The 20,703-nt window shown below is 29.3% G+C and overlaps 1 protein-coding gene across 5 annotated transcripts in view; it reads left to right on the top strand.

Moving 5' to 3' along the window:
- The window catches only part of LOC135922514 (uncharacterized), a 60,666-nt gene extending 46,260 nt beyond the window's left edge, over nucleotides 1-14,406 (top strand). For 2 of the 5 annotated variants that reach the window (XM_065456876.1, XM_065456879.1), the window contains exons 5-17: nucleotides 1,885-1,989; nucleotides 3,069-3,198; nucleotides 3,439-3,545; nucleotides 4,143-4,271; nucleotides 5,022-5,276; nucleotides 5,520-5,602; nucleotides 6,752-6,860; nucleotides 7,292-7,431; nucleotides 7,783-8,006; nucleotides 8,498-8,761; nucleotides 9,030-9,164; nucleotides 9,785-10,146; nucleotides 10,382-14,406. In XM_065456876.1, coding sequence (XP_065312948.1) covers nucleotides 1,885-1,989; nucleotides 3,069-3,198; nucleotides 3,439-3,545; nucleotides 4,143-4,271; nucleotides 5,022-5,276; nucleotides 5,520-5,602; nucleotides 6,752-6,860; nucleotides 7,292-7,431; nucleotides 7,783-8,006; nucleotides 8,498-8,761; nucleotides 9,030-9,164; nucleotides 9,785-10,146; nucleotides 10,382-14,278 — 5,940 coding nt within the window. In that variant the 3' untranslated portion in view covers nucleotides 14,279-14,406. The remainder of the gene's footprint in view (nucleotides 1-1,884; nucleotides 1,990-3,068; nucleotides 3,199-3,438; nucleotides 3,546-4,142; nucleotides 4,272-5,021; nucleotides 5,277-5,519; nucleotides 5,603-6,751; nucleotides 6,861-7,291; nucleotides 7,432-7,782; nucleotides 8,007-8,497; nucleotides 8,762-9,029; nucleotides 9,165-9,784; nucleotides 10,147-10,381) is intronic. The other 3 variants (XM_065456877.1, XM_065456880.1, XM_065456878.1) reach the window with 3 other exon arrangements.
- Nucleotides 14,407-20,703: the final 6,297 nt, after the last annotated feature.

Genomic DNA, 20,703 nt, shown 5'->3' with positions numbered 1-20,703 from the left:
AATTATATATAATAAAAAAAAGTTTTAATTAATTTATTACGAAGGTAAAAGTATTTTATATTAATATTATTTGGTAACACAAAAAAAGATTGTAGCAATTAATATTAATTAAGTAACATAATTAAAATACAACCAAAAAAATTATAACCAATTAATGTGCTAAAATTATTTTCTTTTTTATTACTTATACATTTTATAAGTGGCAATAGCATTAATATGGTTTATTCAACGTAAATATATATTTTTATTTTATTATTTTTAAGAATGTATTTTATTTCATTTATAGTTAAGGTATATTGACGATAATTATGTAATATCGCAACACAGGTCTTAAGAAGCCACCCTCAAATTGTGGAGATGGGGCTAAGGAGAAAATGGGAGGGGGGGGGTGCTAAGATTTTTGCGGTATGAATCTGATCGTAGCTTTTCTAATATTTAATTTTTTATAGAATCTCACATTTGCCTATCAAAGTTATAAAATTTATTGTGCGTAAAGAATTGTGTTGGAAATGCGAATAGATTTATTAAAATTAAAAGTAGGAAAGGGGGAGGGGGTAGTTTAACATTTGCAATTTTTTAAAAAATAGAAACGAGTATTTTAAATGAGGAATATCAAATATATATGCTATATCTTTTTTTTTAGAAATTCTATTTTTATTTTAAGTACATGGGGTGGGTTTCAAATTTTTTGATGCACTTCAGGTTATTCTTATTTAGGAAAGAAACCTATGAAGGATTATTCCCATATAATTTTATAAGCACAATATTTTCTTCAAATAAGAAATATTATCTAAATATACCACAGAATATTGTCAATAATATGAAATGAGTTATCGAAGAAAAGTTTTTTTGTAATATTTCAAAGTATTATTTATTATGTTGCCCAGTTTATCAAGTCAAGATATATTCAATATTATAAAATATTAGTACCAACATTCAAAAAAATATATAAGTGCTCCATTTATCAAGGCATGATTAATAAAAATTAGAGAAAAAAAAGTAATTCTAAACTAAAATTTGCAAAAATTCAAGGGGTTCCCCAAAATTTTTAGCTGCGCTCCTGCCACCTCTCCCCTTAAGGCATGGTACCAAAAAATTTTTTTTAAATTTTGGTAGTCGGACATCAAGATTTCAAACTAATAGATTTTGCTTTATTAAACTACCTTGCCATTATGATGATTAAGCTCAGAACGAACAAATGATGGATAAAATTTTTAGTAAAAATATTCTCTTTCATTACATGAAATATTTATCGATAAAATATTCAAAATTATTCGGAAACATGTTTCTTTCTATTTAAAATTTTATTTTCACAATCTATCATCTTATGCAAAATTTGATCAATTTTTTCGATCTTGAAAACTAAAAGAATTTTTTTATTGAATCGAATATTTGATGAGTCGTGCGAATACGAATAAGCACTTATTTAATTCGACATTCCAAACGAATCCTATTCTTGTATGCCTTTGATACATAGGAGTATCCATAATTTTGTTAACTTTTACCAATTTTTCTTTTAAATTCTTCTGTAGTGGGAGGGGGGGGGGAGTATAGGGAGAAAATTTATTATAAAATTATATTTGATAAATAATATATAATATAAAATTTTAAATATAATTTATTTATTAATTATGATATATTACCTTATCAAACCAAACAAAAAAAAACATTCATCGCGAAGTATAGATTTCTAAATTAAAATCTATCTATTTTTTAAAAAAAAAACTCATTCAATTTTTATATAATTAATTTGTCAAATAAATTGAATTTTTTCATTATATAAAAATAATTGTCCCCTTATCATTTATATTTTTACAAAATAATTGAAAAATAACTATTAGATGTAATTAATCATTATCACAAAAAAATTATTTACCTTTTAAGATAATTACGCCATCTAGATCGATAGTTATAGCCACGGAAAGTAGGAAAGAAATGGAAACATGGATGAATCTCTTCAAAAATATTAACGTAAAAACTAACAATCATGTAAAGGATTAAATAATAATTATATCTAATTAAAAAAAAAGATTATTTTTAAAGTTAAGACTTTTACGAAAAATGTAAAAGAAAGAAGGAAAGAACGAAAGAATAAATGAAAAAAGAAAGGAATGAATAATTAAAGAAAATAAGAAATAAAGAAAGAAAAGAATTAATTGATTATTTTACATGATCATACTTTTTTAAAACATTTTTTGAGATTAACTTTTGATTTCTCGGAATTCGACCAACAAAATAACTTTAATTTATTCATTTTATTATTATTTCTCATGTTGGTATAATTTGATATACTTATATATCGATGTAAACTATTAAATTTTCTTAAAATAAAAATGAAAGTAAATTTTTCACTTGAAGAGAAATTCATTTATTCCCGTTTTGATGCAACCAATTATGTATAAACATTTTTTGACATGTCTCAATTAATTATAATGCGACTACATTCGCTATTTATTGATTCAAATTTGTAATAAATATTTGGAAAATTTTTAAAATACTTGCAACGCATGACAATTACTACAGATTCAGAGTGCGCATTAGTTTTAAAAAAATACTTTCCAAGAGACAAATTTTTTGAGTCCCGACTACTAGACTTTAATTTCGAATAAATATTTAATTAACTTACGGGGTTAAAATAAAAATTAATCATAAAGTAATGAAATATGATTACAAAATAAAATTTAGTTTTGTCACATAAGATTTAGCACTTTAGATATTGATAAAAATATTGTAATAATAATAGTGGCAATCATATCAGATTTGTAAACCGGTTCGGTGGGTTGTCTTCCTTTATATTCAGGATCCTTTATTGTTACTATGAAATATTTAGTTATTTAAAGCTATCATTATAAATGAGTAAAAAACGTTTATTAAAAATATTCGAATGATATCAACATTAGAACAAAATTACCTTCAACTTACAACCACAACTAATTGATATTAATTATGGATGATAAAAAAGAAAATTAAAAAGGAAAAATGGAAGGAAAAAAAAAGGAGAGAAAGAAAGATAAATAAAGGAGACAAGAAAAGATGGGGGAAAAATTGAAGTTTTTTTATTATTTAAGGAAACCATAACACCTATCAATATGACCGGTCAACACAATTGGTACAACTCGTCTCATGCCCGACCAACCTATTGCAACATATGTCGAGAAGCTTTATCAGGCGTTACCTTCCATGGCTTATCTTGCGAAAGTATATTCAATACTATATAATATATGCTTCCAACACTAGGCAACAAATGCAAACTTATCCAAACCGGAACATACTTTTTTTGCATACTCTAAATAACTTGGCATATATTTTACATTTTCAAAGAAAGAAAGAAATATAGCAAGCAAGCATATTATGGCTATTTAAAACCATTATTATTTCCTTAAAATTATTTATTTATTTTTATTGTTTTCTACATTTATTCATTTTATACCAATAAAGTTTGTAAATTCAAGTGTCATAAAAGATGCGTCATAAAAGCTATCAACAATTGTAAATGGACAACATTAGCTTCTATGAGAAAATACATCATTGAAGATGCTGACAATGTATTATTATACATTATACATTTTGTCGAGATATAAAATGAAATGAAAATCACTAATTGCTTTGTCCTTATCATAGATAAATGATGATTTTATTTTGAGAAATTTTTTTTTAAGACTTGAGCCCGATCCAAAAATTTTTAAGCCCAAACCCGGCTTCAGGCCGACCTGCAGGGCTCTCTTTACAAGTTACCCTTATTTTAGAAATTTATCGAGTTACTTTTAAGTTATGCTAAAATTATAAAAGAAAGTGTGTAAAAACTTTGTTAATATTTGTCTGAAAACTCAGCTGAAATTGATCAAATTATTTAATTTATAAAATTTAAAAAAAAAATAACGCGTTCCTCTTTCCTTTTCAATAACATAACGAATATTCTTTCCTCTTTAGATGGAAGCTTTACTTTACAGCGCTACTTATTTATTAAAATATTATCTTATAAATAAATGAATAAGTTTTAATCTGATGCTATCGATTAATTTCTTTATTAAATTATTTGTAATCCTAGTTTTATAAATGCCTTTATCTGATACAATTTTTAAATTAAGTTAAACACGTGTAATAAATATTATAACTTTATTTATAAAATTAACCAATTAAAGAATCTTATAATGCCTCACCAATGGGTAGAAGGTAATTTACCCGTTCATTCAAAATGTTCCACATGCAACAAAAATTGTGGGAGTGTCTTAAGATTGCAAGATTGGAGATGCTTGTGGTGTCGATATACGGTTCATTTTAAAAAAAATCATTTATTAAATAAAATCGTTCATTAATAGTCTTGCAATGCAGTTTATAAATTATTTAAGATAACTTCTCATTAAATTTAAAATAAAAAAATTGAAATGGTTTTTTTTAATTAAAAAAGTTATAGATATTTTTTAAGTAAATTTGCACATGATTGTGGAATAGGAAGAAAGAAAGCATCAATAAAAACATTAATTGTAAGAAAACAATTGATTCAACAGAAAATTAATAACGATGAAAAAAATTCTCAAGCTATAGTTAGTTAAATTTTCTCATTCCCTTGAATTATTTAACAATATATAATTTATATACATTGCTTTCAAACTTGGTAATCCACCTAATAAATCTAATTAAAATATAGCCCAATTTAAACCCTCTAGCCTCCCCCCCCCCAGGCAATGACAATGAGTTCCCCCCATATCGAATATAAATCAATTCAATTTATAAAATGGATGCTATATGTTTATTGAGTGGATACACACCCCCCCTCACCCGCCTCCCTTTTAATGACTATTCGTTCACCCACCCTGTTAAAAGTCCATGTCATGACCTAATTTACTTTACTAAAAGTTTTTTAAAATAGAAAGAAGAAATTCTCTAAATATGAAGAACGGGAGGAATTTTTTTTTGAAGTTTAAAACTTTGCGCCCATGAGTTTAGTTTTACATGTATAAATAAATTGTTCTACTCATATTCCACCCCTTCTTCCCTCATCATTTTCTCTTCATCCCTAGATTCACAATAATTGCAAGCATTTGCTTCCCGAAGCCTGCACTTTGGGCCCGTATAAAATGTCGATCGTGCAACCTATATATATGCACGGAGGTAGCCAAGAACTCGACATGTGCGATGATTTGGACGACGAGTTTCATCATATCAGTCATCGAGATGAGAATTCCAATCCGAACAGTAATGCCAATAACAACTCAGAATACACTGGAGTCAGTCCGTTGATAGTGTTCGTCAATTCAAAGGCCGGGGATAAACAGGTTATTAATACCGTTTTCAATTTATCTTTTTATTTGAATATTATAAAAGGTGTAATTAGCTATATTGTTGAATAATATTTGAGATATCTGACTCAACAACTTAAAACCAGCGACGTATGGCACTCAAAGCGTTTTCTTTAAACATACCTAAATAAAAAAATTTCACTTACTTCTATATTATAAGAAATTGCACAGATAGTAGTTAAAACTAGCGAAAATTTAAATGATTATGTAATTTATCAGGGAATCAAGATAATTCGTAGGTTTAAACAATATCTCAACCCTATTCAAGTATTCGATTTGCTAAACGGTGGACCTGTATTTGGGTTAATTATGTTTTATGTCATATCTACTAATGAAATATTTATAAACATAATTTTAATTTTTATGCCTAGGTTTTATTAATAATTGCTTTAAATTCCCGACCAAATAGGAATTTTGACAAATCAGAGAATATTAAAAATTTAAATCCAGGTCAAAGATTTTAATTTTAAAATCGAATCGCCCACCTCCAATAATTTGGTTATTAGAGCATTCTTTAATTATAATTAGGCAATTGAAATCGTAAATTATAAACTTATATTAAATAAGTTAACTATTTCGGCTAAAATGCTATTCTTGAATTACAAAGTCATCATTTGTTTACAATTTTTATAACAATATTTCTAATATATTTGTGAAAACAAATTTTCTTTAATGATACATAATTATTTTAAAACATTTTAATTGTTTAAAATTTCCTTTAATATTCTTAAACAAATTATTTATACTTTTGAGGATACAGCAACAAATAATAATTATTAAAACACTAAGCTGAATTATATTCAACAAATATATATATGTATCATTTAATTTATTGGAAGGAGCAAAATCCTTTTCGAATTTAAATCTGAACATTCTCGATTTTTGGAAAATTTTTATAGAGAGATAAACTTCATCAGGGTATCGAACCGCAAATGCACCACCATTACATAACCAAACCATTATAAAAAAATCTCATATGGAGATAACCTAACCGTTATAAATAGGTTCAAACCGGTTCTTTTTTAAAATCATATTTTTATTTATTACAAAATTGAATAGCATAATTTAAAATACTGTTATTTTATTTTAATGGAATTTATATAAAAAAAATTAGTATAAATATATAAGGTTTTTAATGTTACTTAATTTGTTATTTCTTATTCTTATTTTATAAAAATAATAAAATTCAACTTTATTTTTTTTTATTCTTAAGTTTTTTAAAATTAGAATATTCGGTTATAAAAGCCATAACGAACGGAAAAGAATCAATATGAATTTCTAAGCCGATATAATTAAAAGACCAAAATTGAATAAACCGATATAAGATGTTAAATTAATAATCAGAATGGAACCCAGCCGTTATAATTAACGATTCGACACCCTGGTTCCCACATATACCTCCTCTATGATAGTTTATTTAATGGCATTAAATGACTTACAAATTATTCCAGATTAAAACTATTTCGTAAATTCGAGCCCTTTCGTATTCTCATATGTGGAGGGGATGGCAGTATTAGCTGGGTATTGAATGAAATTGACAATTTACGCTTGTTACCCAAAGTATAAAAATTAATATGGATCGATAATTAAATATATATTCATTTTTTTGAAGTACAGGTCACTATTGTGCAGAGTAGCACCGATTTTATAACATATCCACACAAAACATATGTATCCATCTTTTTAAGTTTTAGCGTTAAACATTCCTGACCCTAATTTCAAATTGCAGATAATAAATTTGATATTCTGCAGATACCAATTTTTTCTAACCAATATCTATGCTTCTATAATCTGATTTTTTTAAAATATAATTTGGTATCAGACAATAGTATAGGTAAAAAAAATCAAAAGTATTTGTCTAATATTGAATATTATGTAGCATCGGTGCATATCTGCTACGAACGTTTCTTTCCCTTATAAGAAAGAAAGAAAGGGGAAAAAAGAAACAAAGAAAAAATTTTAATTTATATTTCATATAAAAAAAATTCCAGTGTCAAGTCGGCCTATTACCCTTAGGAACTGGTAACGATTTATCTCGTGTGTTAGGCTGGGGTAGCTCGTTCGATGACGACATACCCTTAAGTACACTCATCGAGAGATTTGAGCGAGCTTCTGTTAAAATGCTAGATAGGTATTTTAATTATTATTTAATATAACTTGTGATCCATAATTTCACTAATTAGAGTGTTAGACAGATTACACAATTCAGAAAATCGTTTTAGATTTAAAAAATAATAATTTTAAAACTTTGAGCTTTCAATATTTTAAGGTTGGTTTGTACCGAGATTGGTGAGCTACCTTAATTTATAATAACCCTATAACCGAAATCCTATCTATTCGTCCATTTTATAGCCCCTTCAAAGGGTTTTAAAGAAAATAAAATATTTTATAGAGATTTTTGTAAATGACATATTTATTTAATTGTTTTATAAAACTATATTTTTTTGAAAAATTAATTTATTATATATAATATATGCAACAGGTGGAGCGTGATGGTTTACCAGGACGATAATGACACTGGTCCATTATCCCCCATATCACCTGCTCCTTTCTCTTTGGAACCCCCTCCTTTTTCCTGTCCTTCCCCTTCATATCCTACTTTATTACAACGCACCAAATTGGAAATATTCTCGAATCTCTCTACCTCTGCCGTCCTGCTATCTCAATTCTCTCATTCTCTCAAACTAAATAACGAATTTCTTCGCGGTTAGAAATTCTAAAAGAATTGAATTGAAAATTCTATATTATTTTTTTGTTAAGTCGTTGAATATTTCATTTATTTTAAAATTGATTTTATTTAGCCATTAAAATAATTATCGATTTGAAGCAATGCTTTATGATCAATTGCAAAAGATTTAGGAAAAAAGTACTTAAGAGCCTATAAATAGGTTTGGCATGACTAGAAATACAATTTGTTAAATCTTGAAAGAGTCATTAGTTAATTTCTTCTTTCTATTTTTATTTTAAAAAAATGTTTCGTCGCTAGAGTTACTTAGAGTGGGTGTAACTAAAAGAAAAATATACGATATTTTAAAAAGAGTACTTATTGCGTTCCATATTTATTTTTAGATTTCTTTTTATAAGATGCAAATTTTGTTTTCATATATAATTTAATTTGCTAATAAAGCAACCAGATAATATTAATTTATATTAATATCTATCATCAAATAATAAAAACATTCTCGTTTGTTAAATAGAACATATCTCCATAAAAGACGGCGAAATAAATGAGCGGAAATCGATGATATCGGCAAAGGACAAAAAATACGGTATCATCGATAAAGACGTTACGCTCACGAATACCGAGAATGATGTTGAGGAGTATGATGGAAAGAAGGAAAAGAGCGATTATGATAAACAGATAGATTCGTTGATTGAATGCTGCGATTTTATGAGCCAGGAGCTTAAGTACATGGCGGGAGACGATGAAAATTACGATAGTGCTTCTGCGGAATACGAATGTAATGGGGAAACATTAATTTTTTTAAAAAATAATATATATTAAGAATTTGATGAAAAGATCTTAGAAGATAAATTATGACAGATTTTTTTATTTTAAAAATAAAATGGTTTTGGTTACAGGAAATATATTTAATGCTCGTATTTTCCTCACCATACCATCCTCTCGGAAAAAATGTTTTTTTTTCTTGTCAAAGGAGGTCGCTATAGAGATGTAATAACCTTTGAATGGGGTTACCTAAAATATTTTTTTACAAATAACGTTAACAGATACTTTTAATTTCGCCAACACAACGAATCAAATTCAGTCTATCGAGGATTTACGTGCCAAATTGCGTGACATAATTGCCAAATTCGAAAATATTTTGGCCAAAATTGAAGATTTGCACTTTTCAACTTCTAAATGTAAGAATTACGCAACATTTTCTTGATGAATAGGTTGCGATTGATCTTGAATTGTTTTCAAAATTTAATTGTCAATGAGATTATTTATCTTTGTTCTGTTTTCATCAAGATAATATATACTAATAAAATGCACTGAATTAGGTTTTCACAACGTATAAAAGAGTTAGAATCCCCTACCGGACTTGGTGGTAAATAAAAAATAAAATACCTGGTATTGATACCATTGAAAAAATTAGATCTGAGTCTGACGCATTTAAAAATTTTAAATAATAAAATATTTTTGTTTCCCCATTTGCTAGTAAATCGATCGTTTGTAATTTATATTTGAATCATATAGAAAATTTTATTTAAAAATATATATAAGTTTTTATAACTGTTATAAATTTAACTTAAAATGTAATGATAGTGTAAAACTTCCGTAGGATTGCCATAGGACTTTTTCTTATTGGTTAATTTAGTCAATATATGTGTTCGTTTGATAATATTTATAATTGTGGAAGGGACTTATATAATAGGTCTAGTGAAGTCGAGTTGATTATTTTTGCGGTTTAATTATATATAAAAATTTTACATAGAAATATCAATAAAAACTTTAATAATCACTACAATTATTTATAAAGGTGATTCCCCTTTCTATATTCAAACGAACCAAAACTTTCGCTCAAATTTAGCGCAAAAGGCTCCCTCGATAGTCATAAACAAACCCACTGTAAATTACCCGGACGAACCTGTAAACATCGACACGACTATAAGTTACATAGATACAAACGATGATATCGAGACCAAAAATTTGCATCATATTGATAATGTGACTAACTTAGATACTAAAAATTTTGAGGACTTCAACCGTAATCTATACGATGGTCAATCCTTATCATTCATTCATCCGGATGATATATGGGTACCCAGAAATCTCAATGACAAAGAATTAGAGACGTGCAAGATAGATGTAAGTCTGGTGGAAGGAAAGATAAATATTAACGTAATTAAAAATAAATTCAATATTGCTTATACACGCGAACTTACATTCTTTTCACCATTGCAACTAAATTATCAGATATTATGCAGTGGGCATACCTAGCATATAGGCTTATGATATTTCTTATACACCTTCATTGTTAAAAAATAGCTAAATGCCTTTTGGATCTCATATTTGGTCTCTTTTCTTAATATAACGCAAAATTTATTTATTATGTATATATTTTTTTAAATTCAAGTTGCTACCCTCCGAAAACTCTGCCCTAAGCTTGCATCCACCTTTATCCGCACAAGGCTCTAATAATTCATCTGACGCAACTATCATACCAGCTAATCATCAAATTCATAATAATCAATCAGATGAAATTAACCAGACTACACCCGTTAATACTAACTCCTTAGACAAAATTTCGAATCATATCATAAATTACGATCATTTCTATAGTTGTCCCGATACCTTATCCTATAATGCTAAGCAGGCAATGATAAAATTAGACAACAAAATTTTGAATCAAGCACATTCTCAAGGTACTTTATCGATGGATAGAGATGACAATGATGAAGCGGTCTGGGAGTTTTTAAAGGATAATAGTGCTTCTAACGACGAAAATGGCCCCCCTCTCCAGATAATTGACCCAAAACGCGATAACGAACACGAAATTAAAGAGCGGAGGAGGAAAAGAAATATGGTCCTATCTTCTTCTTCGTTCGAAGATATGATGTTGTTTTCTGATGAAAATATTAACGATAATCGGGATATCGCTAACGTAGATGATGGAGGTATGATCACGTCTGCAAAAAATAATCTTACGACGGAAGGAACTAAAATAACAGGAGAGGATTTGTTCTCCACAAAATCTCTCATGTTGCCATCCGATAAAAATAGCGCATTGACCGGGCTTCCTTTCTCAAAGAGTAGAACACCTTCCGGCTCAAACTATGACGGAGATGCTTCTGAACAAGGAGAAGATAATGATTCAGTATTTTTGAGCCAAAAACCGTCTGCCAAATTTAATTTCGACCAGAAATCCGATGATTATGACGAAATGCATTATGTCGCCACTTCCATCTTAGAATTCAGGGCTTCCTTGCTTATTCAATTGGATAGTTTGAAACGGAACATACAAAAACTTGACGCCTTAATAACCGGCTCTAAAAATGGTAATTATTATAGCAAAAGTGAAGACGGGCTACGTGATATGCCTTTCAATAATGACTCAAATAAGAACATGATCATACCACACGTATTTATACAAGATTTGTCCTCCACCGCCTCACTCTCCCCCTCTCCAGATATAATCAACGTTCACAAATCGTTGAATATCGCCCGGGAATCAATATCGAATGCTAACTCCAATACTTCGGGTCAAACGGTAGATACGAATCACTTGAGTGCGAAACTTATGTTTTCCTCTTCCTCCGTTTCATCTTCCATAACGTCTCTTAATTCTTCGTCTTCCTCTGCTACTAACGTCAATAAGATTACCCAGGAATCATCTCACGCTTCCAACCCGCACTTATTATACGTACCTGGCACACATATAAACTACGTTTCTCTTTGCAACGAAAAATCAGCAGAAAACATGTATGATAGCACAGAAGGGGTTGAATCTATGGGACGAGCAGCAACTGCTTCCGATCCGGAATACAGAGACAGAGGATTGAGATCTCAAAGCCTGAAGCCGGATATGACAATGGTTCACGATGCTATCAGTGCCGAAAACCTTTTACAAATCCAAAGTCCTATTAAATGCAAAAAGAAAGCCAGCACAGTATCTTTAATGCTCTTTGATCAAAAAATCAATAATAATAACGCTTTTTTCAAAGATAGGGATAAGAATAAGATTACCGTAGATTACGGATCCGCATCGGATAAAAAGAATCATAGCCATAGAGATAATATCATCAGACGCTGGAGCAAGACCTCCTACCATACCTTGTTCCGATTTCCTCACATAGGACCGGCCAAAATTTCGGGAAGATTGAGCCCCAAAACACTCAGATCAGGGTTATTATTTTCTTCCGAATCTTTCGCTCAACCGCTAGTCGTTCCGGCATCGTCCCCTGACAGCGGCAATTTGAGTATTAGTAAAGGTGATACCGTATACTCATCTTCCTCATCCGTGACGGATCGCGCAAAATATTACAACTATTATAATTATTATACGCGCAAACGTAACTCTAGGCCAATTGTTCAAGATGATCAGATGGACGAAACGACCTCCTCCATAGGTGGTAACTCGTCCTATCAAAACTCTTCCAAACAAAAGCCAACTAACACCAGCGATAAAAGCGGAAACAGTAGTGTCATCGGGGATATACCCAGGATCAATTATTCTGCCGTGAACGAAAGCTTATGTGCATCTATCACTGGAAATTTGATAGGACAAGTGCTGCTGGCAAATGCCGACGCGCTGTGCGCTCCTGCTCTTCCATTACTTGATCACGACACTTTCCCATTACACGTTATGAAGGAGAAATGTGTCATGAACAATTATTTTGGGATTGGGCTCGATGCCAAAATATCTTTAGACTTCCATAATAAGCGGGAAGGACACCCCGACAAATGCAGTCGGACGAGAAACATGATGTGGTACGGCCTTTTAGGCACTAAGGAATTACTTCAAAATACTTTCAAAAATCTCGAACAAAAGGTGCATTTGGAGTGCGATGGCATACGGATTCCGTTACCAAGTTTGCAAGGTATTGTCATTTTGAATATATCTAGTTATGCCGGCGGGACTAACTTCTGGGGTGGCAAAAAGGAAGACGATATTTTCCTGTCACCTTCTTTCGATGACAAAATTTTAGAAGTAGTGGCAGTTTTCGGTAGTCACCAGCTGGCTATGAGTAAAGTTCTCAACATTCAACACCACAGGATCGCCCAATGTAGGCATGTCAAAATTACTATCACGGATAGCCATCACCTTGCTTACAATGAAAGCAAGGTTTCTGGCGAAGAGGGAAGTAAAATCAACGATTATTTATCCATGGGAGGCGGCGTGCCAGTGCAAGTTGATGGCGAAGCTTGGATTCAGCCACCTGGCTGTATCCAGATCGTTCATAAAAATAGGGCTCAGATGCTAGTCAGGGATAAGGAATTCGAAGCTATCCTCAAGATGTGGAATTCTCACGTAGCCTTAATTTCTAATGGGGAAAATACAACACCCCCTACTTCTTCGTTGCACAGCGAAGGAATCTCCCACAACACTTCTCCTACCAGAAAGTCTATTTTCAGCGCCATGAGTCCCCTCAGAGACCTAAAACACAGGCATTCTATAGCTTCTCCCTTTATTAAACGTATTTCGACAGTGGCGGCCATTATAGAGGAAGAATTCATCGCCCTGGAGACTTTTAAAAATACTTCAACTTTGTTTTTAGATTGCGCTCGGCAATCCTGTCATATTGATCAACTTTTTAGAACTCACATTGAAAAAGGATTAGGCGAAGTTATTTTACAATTCAACAATATCTGTCCCAACGGGAAACTTAATTCGGAATTACCCAATTTAAGGAATCATGTTTCAGATTGGATTCGTTCCGTAAAAAAATTGAGTAAAACTGTGATGGATTTCGTTAGCAATCATGATGATTTTAAACGAAAGCATCCAGCCCTATGTGGTAAACTTCAACAGGCTCAAAAAAATTTACGACAAGACCTTGATAAATTGCAGGAGATGGGTTTCTGTTTAAAATACCCTATCAATGTTCTGAATAAAGACAAGCCTCAAAATTTAGCTTGCTCCTCAGTTCCGAACAAGGTTAAAGCCCCTATTGCTAAAAAAGAAAAACATATATCCGAGTCTCAAAAAAGCTATCCCATTTATGACGCTAAGAAAAAAGAAAGCTTTATTATAGAAATAGATGCCGTCGATGATCCTAATGCACTACCTATTGCCAACAAACTAATTAAAGACTGGTCTTGTCACGATGTTTGTGTGTGGTTGACTGAGATGGGACTTCCGGAATACCAGGATTCTTTCAACAAACACGATATTCGGGGGAAGGAGTTATTGGATCTAGAGAGGAAAGATTTTAAAGATTTGGGAGTGACCAAAATCGGGCATATCAAAAGGATATCTCAGGCAATCAAGGATTTATATAAATTACAACAACCACCACCCAAAAGTCATTAAAATAATTCAATCATAACTGGATTACTTATTTCAGGCTTTTTCTTCTCAATAATGATCTCTTAAAGAACTAAAATGGCACCACATTTAAATTATTTAAAATATTTCGGTATTTTATTACTTATGATAAATATAGTTTAGTATGTAATAAATCTATTATTAACAATTATTTTGTAGTAAATTTATACAAAATATCAACCATTTATATATATATTTATATTAAAATTTTCTTTTAAAATGATATTTTGGCATTTATCAAACATCATTCATAATTTCACCCTATAAATTTAAATAAATTAATGGGATGTTTGTTTTTATTTATTTCTCTCAAATCCTGGTTGATATTTAATTATTATTATTTTTTAACCAATAGTCATTTTATAATAATTCATGTTATTTTTTTTTTCAATATCGAAATTTTGTTTTAAATTTAAGAATGAAAATAGTTTTGTATGTCTAAAAAAATGGGATAAAATATTACTAAATATTTTTCATTCATTATTTTGAATAAAAAAATGCAATACACAAATATTAGAATTTATAAAAAATTTATATCATAGAAGTGGGATGAGGGGACTTTTTCCCCTCATCGGAAATTCGTCTGTTCTCGTAAATTACGCTAATAAAAATCCTCCCCCCCCCCACACAACCCTCACCCCCAACTCCTTAAAGGAATTATACAATATATCACTATGAACAATAATTTGAAAGAAAAATAACTAAAAATTAATAATTTTCTTAAATGATAACTAATTGTAAATTTTAAAAAGTGACAAACCCAAATTATTTATATAAAATATAACATAGCCAAAGGTTTGCAATAAGTATCTAAAGACCTATAATATTGATGGGGGAAATCCCAATCTAATAGTGCCCCCCTCCCGTAAATCCTGTCTACCCCTATATTTTACATATGCTAGGATAAATATATATATATATAACATGACAGTGGCATAACTAGAGGAAAGGCATGAAATTTCACGCTTATGAAATTTGCAGTTTCTTAAAAGCATTTCAAAGCTAACAAAAATTGATGCTCCTACACCTCACTTCCTGTCAGTGTTGGAAAATAACACGCTATTTCATTTGGTAGCGATAGCGTTATCCTTTTTAAAATAGATTTACTTCACTGCTTTACATATCTAATAATTATTAATAAAATGTAATATTAAAAATTAATTTATCCTTAAGGTCTCCAAGATACAATTTTTTTAAAGTAGGAAAGAAAATTACCCAGATCAATAGGGATCATTGATCTTCTCTTAAAATTATGCAATCAGCTCAAATCGCGGTGTTTGAGGTAACTATCTAAGTGCCCTAAGAATGCATAACATTCCGTTCTTAATATTTTTTATCCATATATATTTGTATTTTTTTAATGTTTTCACTTAAGTTCATGCCTCATTTTCTAAGTATATTATTTTTACTTTTATAGTCAAAACAATAGATTCTTTATTATAAAATTGTTTCCTATATATAGTCTTTTATAATTATATCATTTAACTACTACTAATATGCAATTACATTGCCCTCCATAAGATAATATTAAATGTAAGAAAGTTATAATAATATATAATTCAAATAGCGTAACCTTTTAAAATATATATATAAACATTCAAATATAACATTTCTTTCCCACCAAGTTAAGATCGTCTATCAATCTTTTTATTACCAAGTTCAAGTTTAATCTTTTTGTTGGCTTTCGTTCCCTTGTTGGATAACGCGGTTGCCTTCCTTCTTGACTTGGTTTAATTGGTATTATTGATTTGGTTTCGTCTGGTTCTTCCCTTATTCGTAGTTCATCTGCGTGTTTTCGTACTATTTTATCTTTTTCTTCTACGTTATACGAGAATTTTGCTTGTTGATTTATTATTTTTCCTTCATGCCATCCTTTTTCAAGTGGATTTTTTATCCACTACAGAGGTTTCTAATTTTTCAGTTATTGATGGTTTCACCCAGTCTAATAAAGTATTTAGTCTTCTCCCCATAATTCTTATTTTTGCACCATTGACCATTCTGTGACAATTTGACGTGGAACACCATATCGTGTAAGACATTTTTCTAATCTATTTATTAAATTTTTACTTATGGTATCTTTGATTCTATCAATCTCTATCCATTTTGAATATGCATCGATTCCTACCAGCCAATAAAATCCGTCTAGTGGTCCTGCAAAATCTAAATGTATCCTTTCCAGGGTTGTGCTGGCGGATTCCATGGGTATATGGCAAGTTCTGGTATATCTCTGCGATGTTTTTGACACCCAAAACAGCGGTTGTCTAATTTTTCGGCATCTTTATCTAATTTTTCCCACCATATATAATGTCTCGTAATGGATTATCGATGTAATACTGGGATGACCTGTATGTAATATCTGTAAAACTCGTTTTTGTAGTGAATATGGAATTAGTAAGCGACCATTCCAAAATAGGATACCGTCATCATTTTCTATTTCACCTATTCTTGTTCTAAAAGCTTGTAATTCTGGTGCTTGATTTTGTATATTTGTACCATCTCTAAGTTCTTTTCTTGATAAAGTTAATGTGTCATAAGTAAGATTTCGTATATATTTCACTGTTTTATTTTCACTTATTATTTTATTATCATTTTTCTCTATTGGGTTTCGTGATAAAGCATCTGCAATTATATTACTTGCGCCATTCTTATACATTATTTCATAATCATATGCAGATAATTTATAAGCCCAACGTAACAATCTTTGGTTTGTTAAGGCGTTTAAATCTCTGTTATCCCCATATATTTTTATTAAAGGTTTGTGGTCCGTTCGTATTTTAAATTTTCGTCCATACAAATAGTTATGTAATTTTTCTACGCCGTTTACTATGGCCTTGGCTTCTTTGTCGATTGTTGAATAATTCTTTTCAGCATCTTGTAAAGTTCTTGAGGTGTAAGCTATAGGGTATTCGTTACCATTATCATATTTTTGCAAGAGTACAGCTCCAAATCCTTGGTTTGATGCATCTGTTTATAGTATTAGCTCAAACTATTCCTTTTGCTTTTTCAAATAATGCATCATCTTTTTTAGTCCAATTCCATTTAACATTTTTACAAGCTTTATTATGTAATTCGGCTATGATTCCGTGTAAGTTTGGTATGAACCGTGTATAATAGTTTAATATACCTAAAAATGATCTTATGTCATGTCTATCTTTTGGGGCTGCATCATTTGTTTGTGTGACTAATAATGGAAGCCATTGTTTTCTATATATAGTCTTTTATAATTATGTCATTTAACTACTACTAATATGCAATTACATTGACCTCCATAAGATAATATTAAATGTAAGAAAGTTATAATAATATATAATTCAAATAGCGTAACCTTTTAAAATATATATAAACATTCAAATATAACATTTACGATATTATTCTCTGGAGTTTTTAATTTTGAAATAGTTTGAATTTTAATATAATGAAAATTCCAGACACTTCTTAACTACCACCCTAAGTTATTTGGACTAGAACCCATAAATAATTTTTAAATCGTGGGTCGTCATATCTCCTAAGAATGTTTTTATTTTATGCCCTAAATTCGGTAATTTCATGATTCAATACCCAAAAATTCATAATATCTGATTTTATCGTTTCAAGGAGATTATTTTACACTAAGGAATTTTTAGAAACCACCCTATAAAGCTTCTTCATACCATTTTTCATCAATATATTCTAAACAATTGATTTGTGTTTCAAGCATATATAGATACAAAAATAGATTCATAATGATTTTTAAAATGAACTTGTATTAATTTAAAAAATGATAAATTTCTTTTGGGCATTCATCTTAAAAGGAATGATTTTTCAAATAATTCAAGAAAAAAGATGAGTCAATTTTGACTCGGGCTTTACACCATTTTTATAAAGTTGAATCAAAACTAATCCAGAATCTTTTTTAATATATGTTATAATATGTTTATTTTTGGAATTTTAATTTGACTTCTTGTTTTCGATTCCTGTTACAACCGCTATCGGTAAATATTGCCTACTAAAAAGCTGTATTTTTATTTGGCGAAAATAAATATTTAACATTTGGGCCAAGGTCATATGAGGGAATTGATATTAGATATAAAAGCCAGATGTTGACTAGGGATTCCCAAAGTATAGTGCTAGATTCAGGGTTTCAAACCGTTAGGTATAGCGGAAAGGTTTGTTCCAGTTTTTAGTTTAAAATTTTAAAAGGTTTTGTTCCATTCCGGTTTTTTTGAAGATATCTTTATCAGTTCGTTCCGTTTTAGCCTTTATAACGGTTCTTTTAGGTTCGTTCCCGGTTTTTATAAATTTGATTTTTTAAAATAATTAATCTAAACCATATATATTTAATCTTAGAGAAAAATCTTTTAATTTAAAATCTTATTTAATTTAAGTATTTAACATCTAAAATGTAAAACTTGCTACTATTTTTAACTCAATGTAAGATCATTTAATATAAAACAGGTAAATAAAATAAAAGTATAAAAATAATTTAATGCAATGTTAGATAATTTATTTAAATTAAAGATTTATAGTAAGATTTTTAATTATTTTAAGATTAAAAAAAAGATTTAGAAGAATATTGGGATTATATGATTTTTCCCTAAATTAAAACAAGTATTATTATAAAAACTAATTAATAAATAATTAGAACTCAAAAAGATTTTATTATTTCATAATGGCTCATATGCTGAAGAACGTATAATCATGTTTGCAAAGAATGAATTCCTAAATTTAATAGCAAATTCGACATGTTATACAGATGGAAATATCGCCATATCCAAAAAATTTCTAAATTATGTCAATAGAGTATCAATAAAAGCTTTTTTATCACAGCTATTTATTCCGGAAACTTGGAACGTGAATCAGAGCACTTTATATGGCGAAGAACGCCCAAATAATCAATATAAAGGATAGAATCATCGTTTTTTTAGAAACAAGTTGGAAATAAACACCCATCAATCTGGGTATTAATCTTAAAAAATGAAATGCCAGATGGCTACCGATGAAACCAAACCAACGATGGCGTGTATGTAGATGAACACCAAGAATTAAATCGCAGTTATAATACCCAGATTCGGTTAAAGAAACTTTACAAGGAATGCCGTGATGAGGTGCGAAGTTTTCCAGATTTTATAAGAGAGATTTATTTCAATATTCAATGTCAAACTAAATTAAGAATATTAAATTTTTAATACATAATGATGATTTTACCAATAAAATAAATATATCTTATTTCAAAATTTAGTCTACTTAATATTGTAGATGGACATTGTATTTAGTATAGAAAATAATTTTTCCAAAAATAAGAAATATATTTATTTTATGGGAGTATTTTCTTAGTACCACTTTGAACATCACCATTTTATCTTGTTAATATAATTAAAACACGAATTTGTCTATACCTTATAAAGATGAGTGTATCTTATAATGCAAATAAAAATATGCCTTTATTAATAGGTCTTAAATAAATTTGATAAACATGAGGAAAAAAAAATTCCGGGTTTTTTTTTCCAGGATTCGTATATTTTAGATAATTTTTCTTAAATTAAAAAGATGTATATTAAATTTAATATTGCATTGCCCTCAAGTGCTAGTGCTGAACGATTATTCAGTTATAGCTTATACTTTCTGATCGTCGCTCTAGACTTGGGGTAGAAATGTTATTATTAAAATGCAATAAAAAATAAATAAATTATATATATTTGAAATTATGGTGATATTTTTATACCATTATTTTTTTGTTTATGGAAATAGAGATACCTAAAAAATATTCTAAAGTAGCGTAAAAAGTAACTTTTGAAAAAACTGCGGTAGCGATAGCGAGCTACTTTTAAAAGTAGCTTTTAACAATACTACCTAAATGTATACTTTATTATAAAAAAATTATACAAAATAATGAAAAAATATATATAGAGATAGATTCTGTATTTAAGAAATATTGAAACCCAAAGGTATAACAGTTATTATGAACTCAGATAAGTAAAAATTCCCTGTTAAGAAAATTTGAAAATCCGGCTAAAGTTATATTCTCATAATGTGAAATATGGAATATAGTGCGCGTGGGGATTTAATGAAATCTTGGTTATTGTCAAAAAATATTCTTTGGCAATGTCTTTTCATAATGTTTCATTAACTTAATAAACACTATAGGTTATACATTAGTATGTTTATGTATTTGATTTGCAATACTTCAAATTCTTGTCAAAATTAAATATGAATTTGTGGTGATAGGAATAATTATATCGGATATAGTAAAAACTTGTTAATTAATTGTTATAGAAAACAAAATTTTATGTCTTTGTCTCTAGTATAATGAAATAGTAAAAGACAGAAATAATAATGCTTAAAAATAATTATTACTATGATAATATAAATATAACGTTTTATTATGATTATCCATTTATAGCTACATATATCAATCAATATCTATAATCTAC

This window comes from Gordionus sp. m RMFG-2023, chromosome 1 (genome assembly GCF_954871325.1).
Source record: "Gordionus sp. m RMFG-2023 chromosome 1, tfGorSpeb1-WG-v2, whole genome shotgun sequence".
In the NCBI taxonomy this organism is placed as follows: Eukaryota; Metazoa; Nematomorpha; class Gordioida; order Chordodea; family Parachordodidae; genus Gordionus; species Gordionus sp. m RMFG-2023.
This window is presented reverse-complemented; position numbering and strand designations above follow the sequence as displayed.